A 26007-nucleotide genomic window follows, 5' to 3' on the forward strand; every position below is an offset into this window, starting at 1 on the left:
TTTAAAACCTGTTCCATTCTTCTTTAATGATAACATTCACACTCTGGTTTACATAACTGAATGACATCCAAGAACAAGAGCTGAACAATTCCTGCCATCACAAAGATAATATTGCTCCGTTTTGATTGACGCGGTTGTAGATCTCTTTAACAATACTGTAATACAAAATGTGATGATACAAGTTAGGGCAAGATATTCAAAATAATATGTTATGTACAGTTGAGAAAAATGATTTTATGTGCTGTATACTTCTGCTATAGATCATTATGACAATTTTTTTTTTTTAAATCTAAAATAGTTTAACACTGTGGTGATTCAGGCACCCGCTCCAAAACTCAACTTCCGATTTTAATAACAAATTCCCCAATGGCCAGTAAAACGGACAGCAGGAGGAAGTTGCTTGTTAGACACGAAGACGATCCTGTTAGGTCGCATTTGCATCGACGCGGGTCATCGGGATTGGCCGGGACGGAGGTCGGATTCGGAACGGGACAACGGAGCCAGTCCACGGCGATGGATTTCGGGTCTACGACGTCTTGGTTCATGCCTCCGCTCTTGAGCACCCAGTAGTGGTTGTCCTTAAAGAAATAGGCATCACCTAAGGAGAAAAGAGAGCTCTGTGATTGGCTTGTTTACAATCATGTATGTGACCCACTCTGTCAGGGTATGTGAGGGGACTGAGGACCCAACGGAGGGAAGCAAGGCGAGACATGGCGGGTGTGCTATTAAGCTTACTTTAATTTAAACTCAAAACAAACAAAGCACAGCACAAGAACAAAACCAAACCAGGGAATAAACTTACTAGCTTCAAACTAAAATGGGTGACAAAGGCAAAGACTCGACAAGGACTGAACGAAAGCAGGGAACTAAATACACATATAACGAGACAACGAGAGACACCTGGACAAGACACAAATGGCTTGGGGAGCTGATTGGGTAACACAAGGGAACAGGATAACGAGCACAGGAGGACATGCTAAAACAAGACATTGACAAAAAAGGAGACACAAGAAAAACTGAACTATAAAAACCAAAACACAGACCATGACACACTAGTCTAAACACAGCAATCCGATTAGTATTGTGTTTGTGGGATAAGCAGCAAAATCAAGCTGCTTTTATCCATCTCAGGGGGCGGCCATTTTGTCACTTGCATGTTGACTGAAAATGACATCACAGTAGCAACAACCAATCAGGGCTCACCTGTGCCGTGACAAAATGGCCGCCCCCTGAGATAGATAAAATCTGCTGGATTTTGCACCTAGAATATATTATTGAATGTTATAAAACAAGAAGAAGACAAATTACTGAGTTATTATATTAATAACTAACATAATATTAATATTAATATATGTTGTGTACTCATCTTAATCCTTATTAGATTGCTTTGTTGAACTTCAAAGTGTTCTTCTACATTCCATAAATATTATGTTAGCTATGTTGTGATCAGTCGACTGGAATGTGACGGCGCAGGACAGATCGTCCTGATGCATAATAAAGGTTATTGTTTCTGATCTCCACAGTCAGATGGAAAGATTCCATCTCGATACTGGTCACGTCTTGGCCATCGCGGCATCTGAATGTCACACGGTATACCCAGCAAAGAATTCCGCCACGCTAACACAGATGGGAACCACCGGTTTAGCTAGGCTGTCAGTGATGTTACCTTCGCCCCAGCTGATGATGTCATCCATGTGGGAGGGGACTCCGGTCCAGAGGCTGTTGTCACGCGGATATCCCGGCTCGGGCTGCGTGGTCCTCTGCTGACTTTTCTGACTCTCGTCGAACCTCCAGAACTCTCCTTGGCTGAACAGGTAGGTCTTGCCGTTGTGGGCCCAGATGAAGGCGGCGTCCACTCTGTCCACAAGCACACCGTTCTTCCGTTTCATACCCCATTCGGAGAGCGGGCGAGGATAGCCGGTCATTGCCACTGTGTCCTTAAAGACCCAGTACTGTGATCCTGTTTGAGTAGGGATACAAATACTTACAAATGTCCATACTTTTATTTAAGTCTCCATCTTGTTTTCTGGTCAGATTCCTCACCAATAAAAAAGATGATGCTGTTGTCACTCCTCCTCTCGTACACGGCGTCAATCTTATTCGTCCCCGGAGGAAGTCCGATCCAGAAGTTTTTGATCTCAGCCGGATTAAGCGACACCAGCAACCCGTCTCGCGTGGTCCTCCAGAAATTAGCACCTTTTTCCCAGAAGACCACAATATGCGTATTAGGGTCACACATTTTTGGAATTTGAGAGTTTATCTTCACCTTTGAAGAAGAAGACCTCCCCTCTGATGTTGGCAACTGCGTCGAATCCCCCCATACAACGGTTGTTGACGGAAGGGTCAGACCTGAGACAGCAGAGGGTAAAATAAGTTGATCATGTTGCATTGGACGTTATTTGAAAGACATCCATAAGAGGGCGCCAGATACACAGTCAAAGCTGCTTCAGGTTTTTCTTCATCAATAAAATAATTTAGATAGATAGCTAGCTAGCTAGCTAGCTAGCTAGCTAGCTAGATAGATAGATAGATAGATAGATAGATAGATAGATAGATAGATAGATAGATAGACAGACAGACAGACAGACCTAAATGCTAATTTCTACTAAGAGTATCAGTATGTTTTCACAAATGCAAACAGTTGTAATTGTGTTCAAGGTGGTTCAACTCACGGTTTTGTCCGTTTGGTCGGAGGAGGGCTGGGCAAACGAGGGAGGTTGGGGTCAACCCCCCCTGGTCGTTCGCCGACCCTGCTGCCTGTAAAAGAGCAATGCGGGCAAACGTGTTGTCACACAGGATACGCACACCTTGTCATTTCAAAAGTAAAGCATACTATAATTGTCTGCGGTTTGTAGTTGGGCAAAGTTTCACTTGAACAAACAAACCCTTTCAGTCATATACTAACAAGATTACCTATTTGTTTTATAGACCAGTAAAGTCATAAAAAGAATATACAACATGAGCAAATATTTGCAGCTGTTTTATGAGGACTTTTCTAGTTGTGGAAAATAATCACAAGGAGGCCAAGTGAGTCATCATGATGAGAGGTGGCAATAACACATGATCAAGATGACATTTGTGGTCATAAAATAGTGATTCAGCAATATTCTATACTTTGTGACACAATTCACAAAAGGGGCCACCGGAACTTAATAGCTACACAAAGAGGAACTTATTCATTGTGTCGAGAACATATAGAACACCAGCTGTTCAAAATGACAAACAAGACCAACAGCAATGAAGAAAAATGCTGAAAGTGTAACGAATGGCGATGAAACGCAAACTGCCAGAGGCTGCCTGACACCTGCAACACCTGCGGCAGCCCGTGCACGTCTAGACTGGGCCACCTCATCATCGGATGATTCATCGGAATTAACTGGAGACCTCTAATAAAGGCATAGTGAAGAGAGAGATTTTTTTTTGTTATCCTACCATAAAGCTGCTGAATGGCCAGTCTGTCATCCAGGGGCAGCTGGTAGTGGCGGATGTCTCCCACGGGTTCCTGGTAATATGGCCTCATAATGGACGGGTCCGAGGAAGAATGCGACAGGCCCAGTGCGTGGCCAAACTCGTGCACTGCCACTGTGAACAAGTCGATGGTGCTGCCACTGTCCCCTGCAGGCGGAATTATATTTATTACACACAATAATCTATCTATCTATCTATCTATCTATCTATCTATCTATCTATCTATCTATCTATCTATCTATCTATCTATCTATCTATCTATCTATCTATCTATCTATCTATCTATCTATTAGGTGTGTCAGGCAATTAAAATCTTTAATTGTAATTACCAGTAATCACATGACTTCAAAAGTTTGAACTCACGATTAACTCTTTGACCGCCAAAAACGGTTAATGACGTATGCTAAAATCCTAATGAATGCCGCCATGAACGTTAATTGACGTTTTACTACTGTTTGCCTTGAAAGACGAGTGAAAATGCTTGAAAACAGCTGGCACTGTTTTTTTGTTTTGGTTTTTTTGATAGCGTTTGGCAGTCAAAGAGTTAATTGCAAATTTTTATCTTTTCTAAATGTACAATAAAATGTATAATAAAATATTTATTTTAAGCTTTTGGATGCTTGTTAACATAAAAGTAGATAAAATGTTAAACTATTAGAAATATGGCTGCATCTTTTAGTTATTGATACAGTAATTTCATAATAATTCACTAAATTTAGTTAAAATTAAAAAGATGTACTGCACTGTAAAAAAAACAAAAAACGAGTGCAATATTGGTTTGTGTTGAGGTCATTTTTCTGCTACTAGATGTCATGGTTTGGGTTTGGTTTGGTTGTTTTTTGTTTTATTTTTTTCTTTTGTCGGGGTTCTAGTTTTGAGTGGGTTTTGAGATTGTCATCATGTTCCTTTAAGTTTCTGTTATGTTCTGTTATGTTCTGCTTTCCTTGTGAGTCTCGTCAAGCATTGTTCTGCCACCTGTGTTTACCTGACTTCCTCGTGTGTCAACCAATCAGAACCCTCTGCCGCTTGTTTCTTGCCCAGCTGTGTCTCACTGTGTCAATTAGCGTGTGTATTTAGTCTTTTGTCTCCCCTCTGTCTGTGTCGATTCGTTGTTATTATTTCCTCCCGACATGCTGCCGGATTTTTGCCCGATAGTTCCTCCCAAGTTAGCCTTGTTTGCCTTCCCTGAGTTTGTTTGTTGTTTCTGACCAGTACCTCATTTACCTCCTTGTTTTTGTTCTTTAGCATATTAAGAGCTATCTAATCTTTAACATTAAGTAACTTGTGAAATTATGCAAGTTTTTAATATTGCAAACTACCACTTGACTCCATCTCCACAAATATATGCATTACTATTAAATTTATTCGTGCTAAATTTTGGACGTGTCTACTGCACTGTGACTGGAATTCCCCCAGTACAGATTTTCCAAGTAATTTTAATGCGATTTTAATCGCGCATTAAAAAAAAATTAGGAACTTTAAATGAACTCAAAATTAACGCACTAATTTTGACACCGCCGTACCTCCATAGCCCCACTGCTCATGGTCATCAAAATGTGTGTCTCCCGACACCTCGTCCCTGCCGGGGAAGAAGGCATGGGCTAGGGTGCCCCCCTGCCCGTCAAAGGGGTACCCGTCGTCGTGCAGCAAGCGGTTGAAGGACAACCTGATGTCGCCGCCGCTCGACGCGCTCCCGCCTCCGCCTGGCAGCTGGCGGAAAGTCAAAGGTGCCGCGTCACTCCAGGCTTTGAAGGCGTGCGTGAAGATGGTGTCCACCAAGTTGGAGGGCAGGCTGGGGGAGTGGGAGGGCGACGGGTAGCTGTGGACGCTGCAAATGGGATGTTTGATTATGCGTTAGCATTAGGGGCAAGTTGGACAGTGCCCTACCAGATCCAGCAGGTGGCACTGTGGTCTACAAAGCTTGTTAGTAGCTTGGTCAAAGTAGCTAGATTAGGCTCTAAAGACTGAAATCTCTAGTTCAAACATGTCAACAGTGAAAACTTATTTTCTCCTACCCCATCATTCTGATCACTATGATGTACATAGGGTAGCAATACTAATACTAGCCATATATACATAACATAAGTGCAGAGAGCCCACTGACAAGGGAAGAAAATGACTAAGAGAATGACTCCAAATGAGACACACCAACTCGTACATATTGATTTTCCAATTTCTCCTCTGTATTAACCATAAAGCCCACAGTGGAAAACAGCCTTCCATGTCAAACACACCTCCATGTGAGATCGCTCTTGTGCCACTTAAGTCCTGACAGTGCATATCTTCTCCTCCTCTTCTTCAACATATCCTCGCTCCCGACAATATCGGGAAGCGAGCATCGCGGCGTCGACATGAGCTTCAGAGTTTCGGCATCTACAGGATGGGTAGATTTGGTAAGAATGAATACAGATGTTTGGAACTGTACATTTTTTTTATTTGGGGGGCTAAAACGTTATAGCATGATGCTACGAGCTTTTGTTCTCATTAGCGGTTATTAGCAATGTTAGCTAATATGCTAGCTAGCTACGGCTAGTCAGCTGGCGTGGCCGCTATAGAGTGCCTCGTTGTCCGCTGCAAGAAATGAAGAATGGCAGATCTGACAGTTAGTGTTTGGACAGGTGCTTGCAGCTAGCGTAGCGCCATTTCATATACTTGCTTTTTTTTTTTTTTTTTAATGATTCATATTTATAGACTGACTGACGTATTCATTTTCACTTCAAGGGAACATTAAGTCACTAGAATCCATAAACCTGTGACGTCAATATTTGCACCAAGGGGGAAGTGGGATTGTTTTGTCCCATACCACATTACTCAGTGTTGCGCTGAAATAAAACAGAAGCTAACAGGAAGTCAGAGGCCTCATTGCGGGCAGCCTTTTTACCAAGCACGCCGGTTTCCCGCACACCACCGAATCTCTGCATCACCCGTATGGCTTTCTCGATGCCCTCCTTGGTCTGCAGCTTGCTCGTCCGGGGGTCAGGCGGAGGGAGGTAGCCATACCTGCTCAACCAGTCCTGACGTAAGCAAAACAAAGAAGAAGAAAAGAGGAACTGCTATCAATTGTGGTTTCCCCCAAACATGATTACCACAGCAGAATGTATGGAAAAACAACAATATGTGATTCCTAAACGTGTGTATTATTTCACTTCCTTTCTTATATGTGATTCTTTCACGTGATTTAATGATGTTGTCATACGGGGTTAATATTGCATGAGCTGCTCAATATTGTGCCGTTGGCTGTCACCATAACCGAATCGAGAGTAACGGTGTGTGATGTGTTCATGAATTTCTGTCAAAACAGGAAAGATGTGCATCTCTTAAAAGTGATTTCGAAACATGCCCTTCCCCATGCGGTGCCACCACCAGCGTACATTTGAAAGGAAGACACACAACCACAATTGCATTGTTACAAATGACCCTTTTCTTCATATATTTTCATATACTCTATAAAAGCACAATTTGATTGACACATTTTTGTTGCCACTCTGGTTACATTATTTAAAAGTATCGGATAGATTTTGCAAATTAATTCCAATCGTAATTGAGCATCCTTATAATTGTGTAAATAAATAGAATTTATGACACTCTGCATCTCATAGTCCCATTCACATATTTGATCAATACTCACCACTGCTCTGCTGTACTGCTCTGGCACAGCTGATGTACAGGCAGCCAAAGTCAAAACCATCCAAATCAGTTCCATCACAGCCGCTGCAATACAAAACAAATTTTGACATTCTTTTTTTTTTGGAACATCTCATGATTGTTCCTAAAAAGCCAACAAGAAGCAAACAACAAAGCTCACCGTGGGGTCTCCTCTGAAGCTTCAATGTGCTCTCCTGAGACTAGGATGGGCTGATCAATAAAGCATCTCTCTCTCTCTCTCTCTCTGACTCAAGTTCATCTGGGTTGGGACAACCCACCTCACCACAATCCACCCCACCCAACTGTGCATCATTCAGAATAGAAACAGTTCTCAGTATGGTATAGCACAGATTAAAACAACTGTAAACTTTAATCACAATAATAAACACATTGTTAATACTGCACTTCTCTGATAGTGCTCAACATAAAAAGAATAAAGCTAAAAATTAATAATGAATAAGATGAAATGCTGATTTTTCATTGAAATATACTTTTCTTTATTTTGGCCACCTGCAGTTCCACCATTGGCCTGTTGGCGGTCTCATGGTGTTCGCAGTTGTCGTCAGGGTCCCTTGAAACGGCAGAAAAGAAGAGCTCACTACAATGGATTTAAACTATTAAATTATGTCAAAAAATTATTTTCTCGTAAGAATTGAATATTTGTGTACCCAAATTGCAATATTAAGAGTCCAAGTTTGGGCATGAAAGTTATGTAGATTATTTTGTTTAGATTTTTGTGGATATTTTGACCTAAAATTATGCTATACTTACTGCATGTTTTTGTCGTTATTGTAACTTTTTTTTCATCTTGAAGTTCTGACAAATTCAAATGTGATTATTAAATGCTTCTTATCAAAAATTTCATTCTCGCAATGTTGTGATATTTTTTTTTCTTTTATTTTCAATTCCTGTTAGTGTACTGGACACACGTCCTGCTATTTATGTCCATACGTTGGCTAAGCTAAATTGATGACGCCGCATTAAGTGAAATGGCTCAGACCTCTCACATTCACATCTCAGAATCCCATTACTGTACGTTAGCGTGGCCCAACGCGGTGTTATCTTTCTCCACACCCCACCCCCGTCCCGGCTTCCTCCTCATCTTGAATTCCTCCTCATCCTCGGGGGCCCGTGTGAGTCAAGCATGCCATTAGCACACAATACTGTCCCGCTAATGGTGCACCGGTTTCCGTCATGTCTGTATTAAGGCGACTAAGTTGAGCGGTTGTTGAGAGGTTACTACAGTACGTGACAAATTGCTGTATAAAATGACACTTGGTTTAAATTGAAAAAAGTAAAAAAGATGGGAATCGAGCGAGCATCTTGACGAGAGGCTAATAAATAAGCAAGAGGCTACTAAAAGAGACATTACAAGGGGTCATAAAGCGCTTCACTAATAAATATTACATGAGAGGTTATCAACGATTCTTTGTTGTAATGGATAAATTGCATTTCCATTGATTTCAATGGGGAGCGTGGTCTGACGAGCCCCAAATCCCACTTTTCATCATCATCGCATCTGGTCACAAATAAAGAGCGTTGGACTCACATGGATGACAAACAGTTTTATTCTCATTAAAGGGATCCAAGGCCTTCACAAAAGGGTTGACTCTTGGCAGCTAAACAGTACTAACACAACAACACACAGCAACAGAAACTACACCGAGGACCTGTGAAGTGAAAAGACAAATAAATAAGATTGCCAGAGCTGAAACTGGGTCGCATCCACAAAAGCCAGCAGAGTGAGCAGCGCATTTTCCACACAAACATTTCCCGACGTGGCTGATTGTCTCATGGTTTACGTTTGGTCATGCACGGTTTCTAATGTTGCCATCGCAGTGTTGCGGAATCGTTTCACAGTATTTCCTCTCTGCCCTGCTTTGATTGTCAGCCTGAAGTGCACGCAGGCAGTCTTTGATTGTCAACAGCTCATAGAAGCTTTCACGAGTGATATAAAACTTTTTTTTTTTTTCATTTATCCGATTTTTTTTGGTATAGAAATCCCTGCAACATACTGTATTGCATCTGCATGTTTAGCCATATTCTGGATGGAGAAATTAGCAGATTTTACTCAACAAAATGCTACATTCTTCCCTCCAGTATCATCTGACATAAGTCCACACATCATCCGCACTCTGAGCAAAATGTTGGGATGGATTTTATTTTTTATTTTTTTTTACATATTTTAATTAACCTGAAGCCAAATTGGCATGTAGTTGCTACCTCTGAGCTGCTCATGGAAAAAGGAACTGTGATTCTACTTCACAATACACTAACAGACATTTGCTGGCATTAACTTGCATCCTTCGGTCAAGTGTCCACACCTTGAATGAAATCTAATCCTAAACTATCTAATATTACGCTGCCAGGCAAGTAAATACTAAGCAAACAGCAGTTAGAGTATCGGCAAGTGTAACCAAAGCTGCTCTTGGATATGTTTGTAAACATTTGATGCATATCAGGATCTTTGGCTTATTTTGGAAAGCTCAGTCCTGTGTTATTCCTTCTTTCTCTTCTGTCTTCTTTTGTGGTCTTCTTCTTTTATGATGGTTGTCGTTCACTGTAATCTGGCCCAGTACTGGCCCAGGTTCTGGCTCATGCCCTGCGGCTCGGTTCCTGGAACCTGCACCGGCACCGAGACGCCGGGCGATATGAGGCCTGGTGGCGAAAGGGAACAGAAAGAAGATGTGGTTAGCGTTCATGACGTCAATGCGCGTGAGTCTGTCAAAAGGCAACTAAATACATGTTTAAGCCCCATGGCCACTAGGGGGCCCCCAAGCGCTTCGCAGTCAACAGAGCATACCATACATACCTAAAATAAAGAAACGGCCCATTCCTCATTTGCTAGCAACTGTTTAGACTAGCAAACAGAAGCAGAGAAAATGGACCTAAACTAGCTTGAGAGCATTCAAAAGCAATGTGGAATTAGCATAATTTCTGCCTGACAGGTAGGTTTATCATGTTTTAAATATTAATTGATTGTATATTCCAAAGAATAAAAGTTGAAAACAATAACTGTAGTGTTATAGTAACACTTTATTACCAATAATTCAACCAACATCGGCAGTCTACTGTGCTAACGCTAGCCCAGTCTTGCTAGTTGGTAGCTGTTTTCAGTTCAATTAAATTAAGAAAAAAAACGACAAATGAATAAAAAATAAAAAGTTATTTGCTTGGACACTCAAGGGCACATAGAGCAGCAAGTACAAAAAATATGATCAATAATTGCACATAAACAATATGGCTAATCATGTTTGAAGTGCTTAAACTACAAATTTCTGGATTTAGGCAGTTAATTTTCTTTCTTTCTTTCTTTCTTTCTTTCTTTCTTTCTTTCTTTCTTTCTTTCTTTCTTTCTTTCTTTCTTTTTTAAATTAAACTACAGATTTAAGTAGTTTAAGAACCAATTTTTCAACTTTATATTAGTTTCATAAAAATATTTTGTCACCTTTTATGAATCTCTGTTTTGTTAAATAATGATTTAATTATTTGCTTTATGTATTTATTTGAGACATATCACAACAAATAAGATATGCACATTGCTGCTGGCTTTTAAAGTGAATGCATAAACATAAAAGTTTGATCTGCTTTATTTTTATTATTATTTTTATTTTGTATGCCAACATACACCAAGTACCATTAAAAACTATATGCTTATCCTTCCAGGTATCATGATACTGACAAACTTTAAAATAAAATAGCAAGTAAAATTATGCATAGTTTCAACATTAATATTACACTTAAATTTAGGGAAACAAACAGTTAATCATTTTAAAGATTATTTAAATTCAAACAATCTGTTTGTATATATAGGCAGTTATTCTTTTATTTACCACTAGAGGGAGCCAGCACGTAATAAAAAATGCTAGTGCTACACAGTTGGATTTATAGTAGATGTATGTAGGGATGGTCAATAACCAATATTTTATAACAGAAATACCGTGTCCCAAAAATGATTTTTTTTCTTTTCTTAGGGCCCAGTAGAGGCATGGGTTGGCTCTACCAATCAATCAGAAGCACTCACCGGTGTTGGAGTTGGCAGAAGGAGCGGTCTGCAGGTGAGGGGAGGAGTATGCTGTTGAGTCAAAGCTGCGCGGGGCAGAAGGAGATGGAGGCAACATGCAAGAGTACGAGGAAGCCGACTGCGGAGGGATGGACTGAGAAGGTAAACAGCACAAGCAGAGGGAAGATACAATTAAGTCGCTTTATCCTGAGAAACAAAATAAATCTTGTTTGTTTTTTAATAGTTCCCTGGCAGTGGGATATTATCCAATTTAACTTGATTGATACGAGAATTATTATTATGTATATGTATGTATGTTCTGTATATTATGTATGTATATATGTTCATAGTGACAGGAACAACAATTTAATTTTAACCAGATGGCAGAACGTACAATTTAACCTATGCATCCAGCTGTTGCTTATTTGTGAGCAAAGATAGGCTCATCATCATCTCAGTACTTTTTGTGACATTTTGGTCTGGTGGTGTGCAATTCGATTTTTCTAATGCGAAAGGTGTCTCAAAAAAAGTTTGGAGACTGTTTAGTTGGGGCATGATAGATGTAGTGACAGAGTTTCGCCTGCAAGAGGGCGCTCGAGTAGCGTTAAATGGCATCAATACTGTACAATACGAGTCACTTCACAATTGCTATTTCAATGAGAACTAACGCAAGAGCTTCATTTAAAAACAATAACTAAAATATGGCTGATTTAATATTTGTCATATTGTGCTACATATTGGTGTGTGTGAAAGTGTTTTGTTTTGCTTTTTACCATAAAAAGCTTGTGTATTGGATTTGTACACTTGTACACTCTTAAAACTGCTGGGTCACAAAAATAACCCCATTTTGAACAAAAATGTAACCGACCCGCTACTTGGGTTAATTTGACCCAACTGTGGGTTGTTTTGTTGTTGGGTCAATTGGATCCAACTTAGGGTTTTGTTTTGGGTCAATTTCTCTCTCTCTCTCTCTCTCTCTGACTCAGTCAGGTGTGCTGTTTGATGATGTCGTGTTTTGCACAGGTGCTGATGCAGGACTCACCTGGACTCCAGATGAGAAGACTGACAGTGAGCTGTAGCTGGGTAGCGACGACTCAGCTTGACTCAACATGGAGCCTACAGGAGAAGAGAAGCCAAAGAGTGAGCACACAAACACGCACACGCACTGCTCTTTGTAAATATGGACAGATGGGTCAGAGGGTCAAAGGTGGGTTCACCAGGGTGCCATTCAAGTTACTCTTTACATGCAAAGTGAATAAAGCTTACCCGAACTGCTGCCGTGCTGTTGATGGTAGACGGACGTGTTGAAGGAAGTGGTCAGCGGGGCTTGACTCTGCGAACAGGAAGTGACCCCTCCCGACCTCCTTTGGTTGCGCAACTTCTCCTCACGCCTCCACTTGGCTCTTCGGTTGGAGAACCACACCTTGATCGGGCAGAGGGTTCGTCTCGTCACAAGATCACAACTATGATGATGATGATGATGATGATTATCATAAAGTGATGATAGACTGCTCTTTTTTTTTTCATTTCTTACAAATAATCAGATTTATTGTCTTAAAAATAAAAGTGACATACAGAGGGGGACAGAACAGGAAGCCTGGCGGTTCGCTGCTTAGCGCCCCGAAAATTCTTCCGGGGAAAATGCGGAAGGATGGAAAAAAAAAAAATCTGTTGCTCTCAAAAATGAGAACCAAAACAAGAAAAAGTCAAGGTTCCGATCTGCTCACCTGTATCCTGGCCTCAGGTAAATCAATCTTATTGGCCAGTCTCTCCCTCGCAAAGACGTCTGGGTAATGCGTCCTTTCAAATTCTGTGGAAGAAATAAACATGTCATAGGGTGTTTGATGCTTCTAAAAGGAAATAAATTTGTTATGAAATTCTAATCACTCAGCATTCATCCGCACTGCATCTTTTCCAATTCCCCGCGTCATATCCGTGTTGACTAATTCAACTTTCCGTGGGAAACACAAATCAAGGAGACTGAGAGATGTATCCTTACAACCATTTTTGAAATATTTATCTGTTGCACTTTATGTGAATTATTGATGGTGATGGAACTCGCCGAAAGTTCAAACGAAAGGATTCATGTTGAGAAGCTGCCTAAGCATTTTTATTTCAAAGTAGGCCGACTTGGCAATCCCCACAGGTTTGAGTTTTGTCATCAACTTTTATTCACCAAAGTCAGGGTCCCATGCAGAAACCAGCAAAGATGTATAATTGTTGATAATAAACACCTCCTGTCGTATCAAACGTGTTTGCTACTGTATAGGAGACCGTGGTGACTTGATTCCGAATTGGCAAAGTGCTGACATTGTTGACAAATTCAAAGTGACAAGTTCCATAAGTGGCAAGTTTCAGGTTTGCTGCCATCACGGCCACATCATTAGGTACAGCAACACACTCTAATTAATAGATGCGCATATACGCACTGCGGCATGCTGAAAAATATTCCTAATATTCTGACCAGCAGATGTTGCCAAGAATATTAGATTTGATCTTATTAGTGTACCTAATTCTCAAGAAAAAAAATGTGTTACCTAGTTAGCTTAGCAACATTTTAGCGCTAGTATGCTGTGCTAACTGTGCTACATTGTGGGACGTGACCACCATTTTGGTTAGCTATATCTATGGTTAATGTAAACAAAGCTGTGTAGTCATGTGAGTAAAAGACAGCATGTCGAAATATGAGTACGAAGGCAAGATGAAACATTAGACCAGGAATCTTTGCTAACAACAGACTTTCAACATTCTTGGTTAACACTCGCGCTAGCTAGCCATCACTAGCGAGCAGCTCCAATGCTTGTTTGTTTGTTTGTTTGTTTGTTTGTTTGTTTTTAGCATTTAACCTTTATTATACCGATACATTTAAAAATTAGTTAACTAAACATTTTTTACTCATAATTTTCTGATTTATTATTATGTACATTGCATGATGCATGATTTTCATTCATCATTTTTTTCCCATAATGCCACATGGTATACACGTGGAAATAATAACCCGTGACTTGATGGGAAAAATGCTGTTGTTAGCATTTATCATACAAATACGTTCAAAGGTACATTTAAATATGTTTAAATGTATTTGATAATATCTTGGAACGTATTTGCCAGTCAAAACTATTTACTAGTCCTCATTGACAGTTCCACGCTTCTGCACTGCCCAAGACTGCTTATGAAACAAAAACAGCTGCAAATTTACTTCACAAATTTAGTTCACAAACAGAATCGTACACCGAGTTTCCACAATATTACTATCATAGTTGAATACGATACTTTTAATGTAATCATGATGCGTCAACACCAAACTAAAAATTAGCTCAATACTTGACTGTCGCCCATTGATCGATTGAACATTTAACACGTCCTTAAAGCAACCATATTGCACAATATAGCAACACAGACCTGACGAATTAAACCTGTCTGGCAAATTGCTCTAATTGGCTCGGTTATAATTGGCGTGTGTGTCAACACGTGATTGTTATTGTGCCTTGGCCGTGCACCGAGGTCAGTGTACCTCATTAATGTCATTTGCACGGAGTGACCACACTGATACACTTCCACTCGGCTGAGCAGTGGACATTGCGTCCTTATTTCGCTCAAGGGGGCCCGCTGCAGCCATATCCAGTCAAGGGTGGCGTTCTGATGCCTGTATGTGTGTATGCGTGCGTGCGTGCGTGTGTGCATAGCAGACTTATCTTACTGCATAATGCATGCACAATAATGATGCATTATCAAAACTCCGCTGTTTATGCAGCCAGAGGCCCTTTTTTGCGGATATAGTTGTGGTCTTAATTTGATTTCATCATCTGTGTATAGCAATCAGGGCTCACTGTTGCAAAATGAGGGAAAACACGCTCACTGGACACTTTATTAGGTACACCTGTAATTCTAATGCCATGAAATACTCGGACATTTTATTTCCCATTAAAGTGGATTACAAAACCATTTATTAATCAATTTATATTGTATCTGATTGCTTTTCAAAGTAAATCCAGATGTTTGCAAATTTCTTATTTTTTTTCATGAAGGACTGCAGAAATCAAAAATCAATTATTGTTGAGAGGCTGAAATCAGAGAATTTGGACAATTGTAAGTTAAACCGTGGCTCTAGATGATTACTCGATTATTAAAATAGTTGTCAAATTGGTAATTGATTAGCTGTTGATTACTTGATTAATTTTGACACCTAAAGCTCACTTTTGTCTGTCAGATATTGTTTTAATTAAATATAGTTTGAAGTGCACTGCCTTGTACTAAAAGAGCTATCTTTAATATTTTTAATACTTTGTTTGCCTTTGTGAGCTATAATGTAATGCAATAAAGTTGTACACTATCACAAATGACATGTTATTATCATAATCCTTTTTCTTAACCACATAATTTTGTTAGTTCGGCATTGTGCACCTTATATTGTGTTCATATTCCTACTTTCCTAATTTGGTGTGGCTTATTGGGTGCCTACAGAAACAGAGAAATTATCTGTAGCTAACTAATTTGACATCTTTTAAAGAAATAATAACATTGGAGTTGCAGTGATTAATAGGGATGTAATGATAAGGGCAATATCGTGATATTGTAATATTACCAAAATATCGTCGTCGTCATGTTCACAATATTTAAAAGGTACACATCTGTTAAAAAAAAGTCAGGTTGATTTCCATTTGTGCAGTTGTAGCACCCTCTAGTGGCTAGTTTATTAGTGCAATTTAATTTTCATTAGTGATGTTTTGGCCTTCTATGTTTAAAATCTATGCTAATTGTCAGATGAAGGGGAACCTAATTTGCTTTTGAAGCGATCAATGTGTGCTTGCTTTAGCAAGTAAGTGCCTCAATATTGTTATTAGAGATTATAGGTGGTTTATATGCATTGCTGTTATGTACAAAAGCAGAATATTGTGCTTTTTTTAGTATGAGCTGTTTTTTTTTTTTTTTTACAATATTGTGATCTTTTTTAAATATCGCCAACCCCCCACAATATCGTGACAATTATCGTATCGTGACCTTCATATCGTGATAATATCGTATCGTGATGTTTGGATATCGTTACATCCCTAGTGATTCATGGATTAATCAACAAAGTCATTATCAAATTAATTGATAATTACTTTTGATGATTCATGAATCATTTAGATATCTTTTAAATTTAAAATTACCCAAATGTTTTCTCAACAGTAAATATTCAACCATTTCTTTTGTGATTATCTTTGGTTTTTTTATGTTTACTTTGGAAAACAGTAATTAACATTTTTGCTTATTTTCCTCATGTTATAGACCAAAGTAGTAACTGCAGTGCATCATAATTAATTTTTCTTTGTGCGCTGTCAATTTGGAAAAAAAATGTCGTTTCTTAAAAAAAGAGATGGAAATTTAGTGTCTTTCCCCCAAATCCAATTAATTGAAAAAGTAATACTGAAATACTCGTTAGTTGTCACCCTTCACCATTTTTATTATGTCATCACAAAACCTTCATGTAAACTCCCTTCTGAGGTAATCCATTTTTGATACAGTCCTCGCATCGAAGCTTATTACTGTACCTAATGAAGTGTCCATAATTGTCCCGCCCCCGCCATTGCCCCTAAACCAAGCCACTGGCCCTTCAGCACTGGGATGTCACGTGACCACCAGCCTTTGCTTTGCTTGCGTGCCGGCGTGCCCTGACCTTTCTCCAGCGCCTCGATCTGCTCCTGCGTGAAGCTGGTGCGGTTCCTCTGCAGCTTCCTCTTGAGCTGCAGCCTCAGCTGAGACTCCTCGCCCTCGTCCCGATCCACCGGCACGCCTCCCCCTCGGCCCGCGCCTCCTCCTCCTCCTCCTCCTCCTCCGCCTCTGACCACCGCATCTCCTCCCATGCCGCCCTCCGTGTCCAGCAAGCAGCCCTCGGACACTGAGGTGATGTCATGAAAAGTCACAAGCGAGCTTGAATGTGTGTGTGTGTTTTTTTTTTAACTCATTCCCTGCCAATGACGGCTAAAGACGTCAAAAAAATCTCACCTGCGTTGTGTTGCGTCTGTACGCCAGTGGGATCATGGTACCAGTTGTTAGGCCCGCTCCAGTTGGAACCACTCTGCAGGTTGAGCATGGTTAACTTCTCGTACATACTCCAAGTGTCCCAACCGGCGCGAAGACCAAGGCAGCAGTCCTGCTGTGTGCGTGCTCGCCCCCGTTCACTGTCACTTTGGGCTCCTCGCGCCGCCGTCCTTCGATCCTCCACCTCTTCCTCCTAAGGGAAGGAGGAAAAGAAGGAGGGGTTCTTCTTCGTATCGCATGAGTTCACACATGGCCGGCATTGTGGCGAATTATCCTCACGACGATGACAGACAGAAATGGAGTTAGTTACATGCCGGCTGTCGTGGTGCGTGTGTTATACATTGGAATGCTGGTATACCTTTGGGAGCCGAGGTACATTAGAAGCCACTCTGAGAGCCGCGGCATTTATTATGCTACTCGCTTTTAGCTTCGCTGATAACCCACACATGCGAGTATACATGGAGATGCTGAATTTGGAAGTTTGTGCTCGAGCGATTTATGCCTGAGTGAATAAAGTTAAATCCGGAATGTGGTATATTTACAATGTGTATAAAAATGAAAAAATAATAATAAAAAAAATCTGTCATTGTCCTCAGGTCACAGGTCATCCCAACGTCGACCCCTTCAAGAACCGACATCACATCCATCTCCAAATGTCAGCGATACTTAAAAAAAAAAAAAAAAGTAAGTAAAGTTTTCAACTTACAGAGGTGCATCAACGCCGGGGGTCCCTCGATTCCCCTGTTCCCCCCTCGTCCCTTGTTCTCCAGCTTTGTTGACAATACCGCGTATAGAGGCGAGTGCGGAGGAGAGAGATGGAGGGAGAGACAGAGAGAAAGAGGTGGTGTGTGTGGGATGGGGGGGGGGGGGGGGGTGGCGTGGAGGGGGGGGGGGTGCTCTGGAGAGAAATGCGTCTGCGGGCGCTCTTGTCCTCGGAGCGATGGCGAGAGAGGGAGAGGGAGAGGAGGGGAAGGGATGTAGAGGGCCACCGAGGGGTGACAAAGTGAGTCAACATCAGTGTCAAGTTTGAACTTAATGCCAGGGAGAGGAGGAGGGGAGGCGCACACATACAGAGTCCAGCATGAGGCGCACATAATGGAGAGACGGAGACCGTGATAAAGACATGAAGGAATCCCATTTTCAGCATAAGAACTCGTGTCAATATTGACAGAGGAGATAATGTTATTTGTTGAACATCCGTGTGTGTTTTGGAGCCACTATGGAGTCACTTACTGAAAATATAATATCCATTGATTCATTACAGCACAAACAATTAAGAACTATTTCATGAACAGACTGTAAATTGTATTCTATGCTCATATAACTTTAATTTGAATGATTTCACAAAAGTAGTTCATTTAGTAGCCCAGCAGTTACAGTAAATACTGAACATAAAATGCTTATTTATATGCTTAATATAAAAAATCGTTACACATATATTGTATGTGATCTGGTTCATAATACAGCGGAATGTGAGTTGAATTTGTATAATAAAAATACATGTACAAACCTACAAATTAAATTACAAAAATGCAAAAAGAAAATGTATGACACATCTGAAAAGAAAAAAAAAACATGAAGAAAAATCTTGTACATTTTGAGGGGATAAAGCCTAAAAAAATTTTAAAAAATCCTACAAATTAAAAAAAAAAAAAAAAAAACATTGACGAAGTAATATGTGGGGATAACCCACAAATTTAAAAAAAAACATTACAAAATAATTTGAAAAGAAAACGGAAAAAAAACAACAATTTGGGGGGAAAAAACATGCAAAGAATTCAAATACAAATTTGAAAGAACGTAAAAAAAATAAAAATCCTCCAAATTTGAAAAAAAAGAAAGAAAAGAAAGAAAACCACGACAAAAATGCTGAAAAAAAAGAAAAACACGTATTTCATCATAAGTCATTATTTGGAATTAATTTATAATTATGAATATATTTTATAATCGTACATTCTACGGTGTGAATGGCAAATTAAAAGAACTTTCTGTAAATCTATTGAAAATTTAGGGCTGTCACTATCTAATCATTTTAGAGTCGATCCTATCGATTATTCCATTGATTGATTGAATAATTGGATACAATTTTATTTTGCATTAAAGTGTATTACAAGAAAATTCCCAATTACTTTTTTCTGCTTCTTTATTAACTGATTATTTTTATATATTTGGCTTTGCTTTGTGAATTAAAAAACAAACAACAAACAGTGAATAATTGCTATTGAGAGTTTGGAATCAAAGAATTTAGACAATTTTAAGTTAAACAATGGCTCTGAACGATTACTTGATTAATAGTTGTCGATTAATTGATTAATTTTGACACCTCTGATAATTATATAATGTGAAGGGAGCAATAATAATTTGCAGTAAAATGATACTAAGCCCAAAATATAATATCACTACAGTAAATATACAGGTAATTAAATCTTCATTATCATCTGAAATATTTTAATAAATTCACCAATGAGTGGTGTTGTTTTGAGTAGAACTAAACCATTGTTTAAAGTACTCATAAAAATAATTAATTGCATTTATCTGCTATCTGCTTTAGGCCTTCATTGTGAGGAGTGTTTGGTGTGACTTCATTCAAATGATGAAAGCAGATGCAGCAGTGAATTGCAGGTAAAGTTGATGTTTACATTAAGAACATAAAAAAAAAAAAAATTAGTACATAGTATTCAGCCTATTGTGATAATAAACCAGGCAATTAAGGGACTGTCATTCTACAACGATTAACAGTGGACTTGGGTTTATGGTTATTTTTAAATTTAAAAAAAAGAAGATAATTTAAAGGCATTTTCCTGTATTATTACTTCAATTGTACACACGCACGCACAGAGCTGCGTGAAGGCCGGACATGAGGCGCAAGTAATGATGCAGGTATGACGGCCCGTATATGCGGCAGGAAGCGGCGTGGAAGCGCGGTTTAAATATATCTCCTTGCTGGAAGATGGAGGCAGAGGCTGGATGGAGATGGAGGGAGTGAAGAGGAAGTATGTGACTTTGGGGTGGGTGCAGGGGGCTCGGGGATGGGGAGGGTGCCAGCTTGTTTTATTTCCGGTTGACAAGACTTTGCGCTCCCTTTCTCTCTGTCGCTCCCTCTCTCGTTCATACTCGCCTATTCTTTCGCCCCCCCCAACCCCCAATCATTGCTCTCTTCCGCCTCTTTCTCACTTAGTTAGTTAAATCACTCACAAATTATAGAACCTTCTCCAAATCAAAAATATCTTAAGAAATCCACATTGTGGGCATATTTGTATATTCTACATCACTATTGCACTTGGTTCCTTTACGCAAAATGTAAAATAGACAAATGCACTTTATTTTAATAACATGAAGACTACAGTTACAGTTGTGTATTTCCAACACCGCCAGTGTTAATTTAACATATTCATTCAGCTAATATTAACATTTCTAGTTTTAATGAAAACAACTTGTTGTAAGTGTTAAAAATACAACACTACATGGTGTAATATTTTAACACTACACGCTAGTGCAGTGTGAAATCAGCACTGACCAGTGTTGACTGGTGTTAAATTTAAACTACCGTTTGGGTTGTTTTCACCCATCTCAGTGTAAAAAAATTATACATTTTCTAAATTATTGTTTTAACTGTATTTAATGTGACCCTTGTTAGGAATAAGTGGCTAAGAAAATGGATGGATGGATGGATGGATGGATGGATGGATGGATGGATATTTAATGTGGACCAGTATCGACACATTTGAAGTGATACATTTAACACTGTAGTTGTTGAATTAACACTGTAGATTTTGCTGTGAATTAGGTCAACATTGTACATACGCTATCAGAAAACAAAAATACAGTAGCTATCTGTGTTTTTACATTTTTTACTTGTTCCCCTGCCACTTGACTTTTCCAATTTGGGAATATACATGTAGAATAATTGTGGGAATGCTTCAGCATTCCCACATGTTATTGTGATTTTTATTCTCCACACTTTTTTGCCATGTAACAACTCCCACATAATACTTCCAATTTACACTGTTCAAATTTCAACTACAAATTTCAACTTGCCCTGCGATTGGTTGGCAACCAGTCCAGGGTGTCCCCCGCCTACTGCCCAGAGCCAGCTGAGATAGGCGCCAGCAGCCCCCGCGACCCTTGTGAGGAATAAGCGGTCAAGAAAATGGATGGATGGATGGAAATTTCAACTAGCTTCATAAATTCACGCCTCCCAGGGTATATATCGTATGATTCCACATTACTTACAGTATTTGCACAATTTAACATTTAATATAAACTTTTCCCCATTCATTTTCAATGGGACAGACATTGAACTTTTTCTAAGTATCACTTTCCACGTCCACTTCCATACATTAAACTCATCATCATTACCAGGTGTCTTACACTGCTTGGTGGCACAGTTGGTAAAGTGCATCGTGCAATAACCAGGAGGTCATGATTTCGGAATTTATCTCTCAATTTACTTCATAAGCCATTCCACATGCATTCAAATCTTAGCATTCAGCTATACGCATTCAGCTTCCAGCATTCCCACGCAATTTCTCCAGAAATTGCACTTAGTCTAGTTAGCCATATGGGATTGATTAGTGTAGTTTGTACCTTACAGTGCTCTGGTTTTATGTACTCAAAAAGCAGACTGACTCTTTTCAATGTGGTGTTCATATCACTGTTTGCTTCTTTTTTCGTAGGAAAATCATTAGCCTCAGCGTTAGCATAATTGTCCAAGTCGTTTTTAAATTACAGTTATATGTATATATATTTTTATATAGTTGCTAATAATTGTGTTTTGATAATCTGCTACAGTTGAATCCAGGCAACTAGACTATTCTAGTTTATTGAATTTGTTTTGTTTTTTTCTCGTTTTCTGAACACGTTCAAAAATGGTTCGCTAGGCTAACGACATGCTAACTGCCTAACCTACTTTTGATCCAAGGAACCTTTAACCTTTTATTTTTTTTCTATTTTTTTTTTTTCTTAAACGATATTGGTAGTGGTGCCGTCCAGAAATTTGTTTGACATTTTTAACTTGTTTTCTTATTTCCTCACTAAACAATGAATGCTAATGATAGCATTCTGGGATATAGCCTACAGGAAGTGCGTGTATGACACACAGTTTGGTGCTGATCCGAATTAGGATTGGTCAGCCGTGCCACACTTTACAGTATAAGCAGAGTTTTAATTAATGCAATTTTTGGACTGGAGTGTTGACTTCGTTGCTTACAATACATCACATTTCACATGTCAAGCAAGCTATCACACATAAATAAAAAACTTTTGTTTCAAGAGAGCTTGAGTAGCTAAACATTTTTTCTTTATTCTAAAGCGATTGCTGCATCCTATTGTGTTCCAGTTGTTGGAATGTGGCCTAACCTATGTGATCCCTATGTGCTGAGTGCAATAATGTGTGAGCGTGTGAGTGTGTGTGACGGCGCGTGCTTCGCTGCAAAGATTCATGTAGCTCCGGGACATGTTTTCTTTTTTTCTTTTTTTCTTTTTTCTAGTGCATCTTGTTAGTTCATTCCTGTCACCTCTCTCTCTCCCTCCCTCGCCATCCCTTGCTTTTTTCGGCGCTGAAAGGGGGGGGATGCGGAAAGCGGGGGGTGGACACGGGGAGGGGATGGGGGCGGTGTGTGCGTGCGGAGGCAGTCGCCATGGTTACAGTGCCACGACAAATATTCATCAAGACGTTAAAATAAAAACAAACGGGAGTGCATTATAATTGCGCTTCCTGACTGGCTCCTGTGATGCGTTCATATATAATGAGTGAGGCCAGCAGGTAGGAGGAGCATGTGCGTGCGCGTTAGCGCGCTCACAGCTCACCTGCGGCCACGTGACGCGCTCATTCCGACTTGTTGTGCTATTTACCTGTTTATGGAATTCCCTGTGAGGACCACCATGAGACTCTCTTTTTGGTGCCCCCCCTCCATCCCACCCACCTCCATCTCCTGCTCTTCCGCTACTGTTGTGTAGCCCCAGGCCACAGTGTGATGTGTCCTCCCTCTGTCCCTCCCTCCCTCTCCCTCTCTCTCTGTCCCTGTCACCTTCAATTGCTCTGTGAAACTAGACACACTGCCTGGGGGCACGAGAGAGTTGGCGAGTGAGGGAGCGGGGCAGGAGAGCAAAAGAGAGAGAAAAAGAGAGAGAGAGAGACAGCTTTAAAGACAGACAGAAGGAATAAGCATTCGGTGTCATGTGAATAAAGGAAGTGACCCACAGCGCAATGTGGAATAAAATTGGCAATATGTAGGTTTACTTCACAAAAGTCCACCAGGAGATATTCAGGATGCGGCAGTGCTACCTTGACTTGCAAGGTGAAGTGGCATTAATCAGTTTTAGATGAAAACACAATACAGTTTTTAGTTACCATCAATAATAACAAAAAATAGCTCCGTACAGTATTCTTTAAAGGCATACTTGTCCAATTTCGCCATTTTCAGCAGCAAAAAAAGTTAGTCTGGAATTAATTTGATAACTTTGTTTTTTTTAATGTGCAATTCAATACCTTTAAAAACATATTTTGCACACCTGTTTTCTGCACTGTAAGTAATGTAAAATTTCTGTACAATTTCTGTACAAAAACAATTAAACATTTTGAAATTCACATTAATATGTTGCAAAATGAAACAAACACAACTGTTGAATTGACAGTAAGAAAATGTTAAAAAGATCAAATTTTGGAGAATTCACAAATTACTATAATTTAAACACAGATTAACTGTAAACAGAAGACATTGGGATACAGTTAAAATTACATCATTAAAGTGTTAGGATAACACTTTTTGTCATAGGTTCTTTGGTACATTTTATTTATGTTAAAAGATTTAAGCGAACTGAATTGAATCATTACACTTGGAAAGTACCATCCTTGAATTGTGAATCAAGGCACCACTGTTAACTAGTTCAATTTTTTCTTTTCTTTTTTCTTTTTAGGTAACTTTCAGTCCCCCGTCCTGTGGACAAATACACGCTGAGCAGGTTTCCACTCACATGGGACTCACATGGGGGTTATACACCCTCAAGAAACAGGAAACATGAGAAGGGCATTTCGCCATTGTGGGAAGTTAACGTTTAACAAAAGTCACTTGACTAACGTAATGGCAGTTTGAGTTTATTTTTATGATCTGTAGCAATTAGACACCCAAAAGCATGCATTTTGTTAAAATGAACATTTTTTTAAAAAATATAAATCAATAAATCCATGCGGCCAATATCTTAATAAATAATTGAAAGGAGGTAGCAATATTCAAAATGCAAGTTAACGACAGGGTGGAAAATCAAAATACAAATTCCAAAATATTCAATATAATATTCAGTAGGCTACACACTTGATCAAACAGATTCATTTTGTCAAATTATTTGTTGTGGACAGCCAAACCAAGTAAACATTTTGCTTATACATTTAGTATCATTCAGCCACTTTTCACACAGACTGCAGTTAATTGATTGTGATAATCGATGGCACTTTATATTGACCCAAATACTTGACTGGAACTTTGATTCATTTCGAGGGGGGAGGGGATTCCGCTTGCATTCATCGAATTCCATTGGCTCAGGTGGACTCTCAAGGCGACATTTGATTGGTCCGTTGCTCCAACAGGTAGTTTGCTGCTTGACGGCGAAGAGCTAGCGTTTCACTTTGGAATGTGGCCGAAACCGCTTCAGCCTGGACCCGTTACTCGATGTAACTACACTACGCGACAAGACAAACGAAACGGGGATTCGTCAATCATATTTTTATTCTGTCTTTAAAACAAACATTTGCTCAATTTCTTATTGAACGGTCACCAGGCGGGAAGGTCGACGTACACGTCACGCGAACGCCATTTGCCACGGATTTTAATTCATTTTGTGCTTTTTGAGTTTTGCTTCTTTGTGAGCGAGACTGCGATTTGTGACACAAGACACGGGGAAAATGTCACTCAAGTCTCAGTTTTTTGCGACTTTGTTGGGCGTTACAGGTGAGTGAACCGTATCTTTCCGGTCGTCGCCATGTCTGTTTCTTTGTCCCACTACGATGTATGTCCGCTGTTGAATAAACAAAAACAGAACATTTTTTTTTTTTTTTTTACGTTTGGAATAACAAATATAACGTGTTTTTTTGTATGAAAAATAAGTTGTATGAAAATAAGAATGAAATTTGACTAGGAAGTATTACTTCTCCGTAGTATTCCATGAAAACATACAGTATTATTACGTGACCTTTTTACCCCATTTTACGTTCCAATGTTCTTATATGGTCACAGTTTCAGAAACACAATCAAAATCCATTATACAGTACAGGTAAAATGTACGTTGTAATGGTCTATCTATAGCTATCATTAATCAAACTCTTCTCATATTTTTTAGCTGTTACAGTATGAAATATAAAAGTTCTTCCTCCCTGTTCCCAGTTAAAAGTATCCTTGATATCATCATGTAGGTTTTTTGGTCTCGTACGCCCAAGACTGCGGAAGACCAACCCTTCAGGAGAACAGGATTGTGGGAGGGATGGATGCCTCTGACGGGGCGTGGCCATGGCAGGTGTCTGTACAGGTGGGTCCCAGTAGACCATGGTAGCCACAGGTGCTCGTCTTCCACCTAGGCATCGCCCTCTTGTACTATGCTGTGTTTCCAAGCACCGTTAAAGTATCTTGTTTATCAAGCTGACTTGAGGAGAGAGGGATCTGCTCGTGATGCTGAGGTGACCCACTGTGTGGGTGTGTGTGAGTTTTTAAAATTTCCTTTTTGGCCTCCAGAATGATAAAGGTCACGTCTGTGGAGGCTCCATTATCACAGAGAACTGGATCCTATCAGCGGCTCACTGTTTTCCCAAGTAAGAGCACACACGCACATTTATCAACATTTTTAGAAACGTCCTGTGTTCATTCGACATATGTTCA

The 26007-nt window shown here is 39.7% G+C and overlaps 2 protein-coding genes across 2 annotated transcripts in view; one reads left to right on the top strand and one right to left on the bottom strand.

Moving 5' to 3' along the window:
• mmp25b (matrix metallopeptidase 25b) lies at positions 1-17989 on the bottom strand. Its single transcript, XM_077501965.1, has 17 exons — positions 17847-17989; positions 17105-17333; positions 16776-16997; positions 12844-12926; positions 12383-12539; positions 12159-12232; positions 11138-11270; positions 7097-7179; positions 6350-6482; positions 5703-5841; positions 4992-5296; positions 3433-3615; positions 2673-2757; positions 2267-2349; positions 2044-2196; positions 1667-1960; positions 1-598 (listed from the first exon to the last, which is right to left on the bottom strand). The coding sequence occupies exons 2-17, from the start codon at positions 17208-17210 to the stop codon at positions 336-338; spliced, it is 2496 nt and encodes an 831-aa protein (XP_077358091.1). The 5' UTR covers positions 17211-17333; positions 17847-17989; the 3' UTR covers positions 1-335.
• Positions 9915-26007, top strand: part of LOC144004619 (serine protease 27) — an 18494-nt gene continuing 2401 nt past the window's right edge. The window contains exons 1-8 of the mRNA XM_077501956.1: positions 9915-10061; positions 11088-11278; positions 12140-12256; positions 17737-17824; positions 19692-19762; positions 24059-25086; positions 25548-25660; positions 25864-25940. Coding sequence (XP_077358082.1) covers positions 25041-25086; positions 25548-25660; positions 25864-25940 — 236 coding nt within the window. The 5' untranslated portion in view covers positions 9915-10061; positions 11088-11278; positions 12140-12256; ... (1 more) ...; positions 19692-19762; positions 24059-25040. The remainder of the gene's footprint in view (positions 10062-11087; positions 11279-12139; positions 12257-17736; positions 17825-19691; positions 19763-24058; positions 25087-25547; positions 25661-25863; positions 25941-26007) is intronic.

Source organism: Festucalex cinctus, chromosome 17 (genome assembly GCF_051991245.1).
Source record: "Festucalex cinctus isolate MCC-2025b chromosome 17, RoL_Fcin_1.0, whole genome shotgun sequence".
Taxonomy (NCBI): domain Eukaryota; kingdom Metazoa; phylum Chordata; class Actinopteri; order Syngnathiformes; family Syngnathidae; genus Festucalex; species Festucalex cinctus.

Coding starts and splice junctions, on each gene's coding strand:
- mmp25b (XM_077501965.1), bottom strand. CDS start 17,210: ATGTACGAGAAGTTAACCATGCTCAACCTGCAGAGTGGTTCCAACTGG. Junction 16,998..17,104: donor ACAGACGCAACACAACGCAG/GTGAGATTTTTT, acceptor ACATCACCTCAG/TGTCCGAGGGCTGCTTGCTG. Junction 12,540..12,843: donor TACCTGAGGCCAGGATACAG/GTGAGCAGATCG, acceptor TGCCCGATCAAG/GTGTGGTTCTCCAACCGAAG.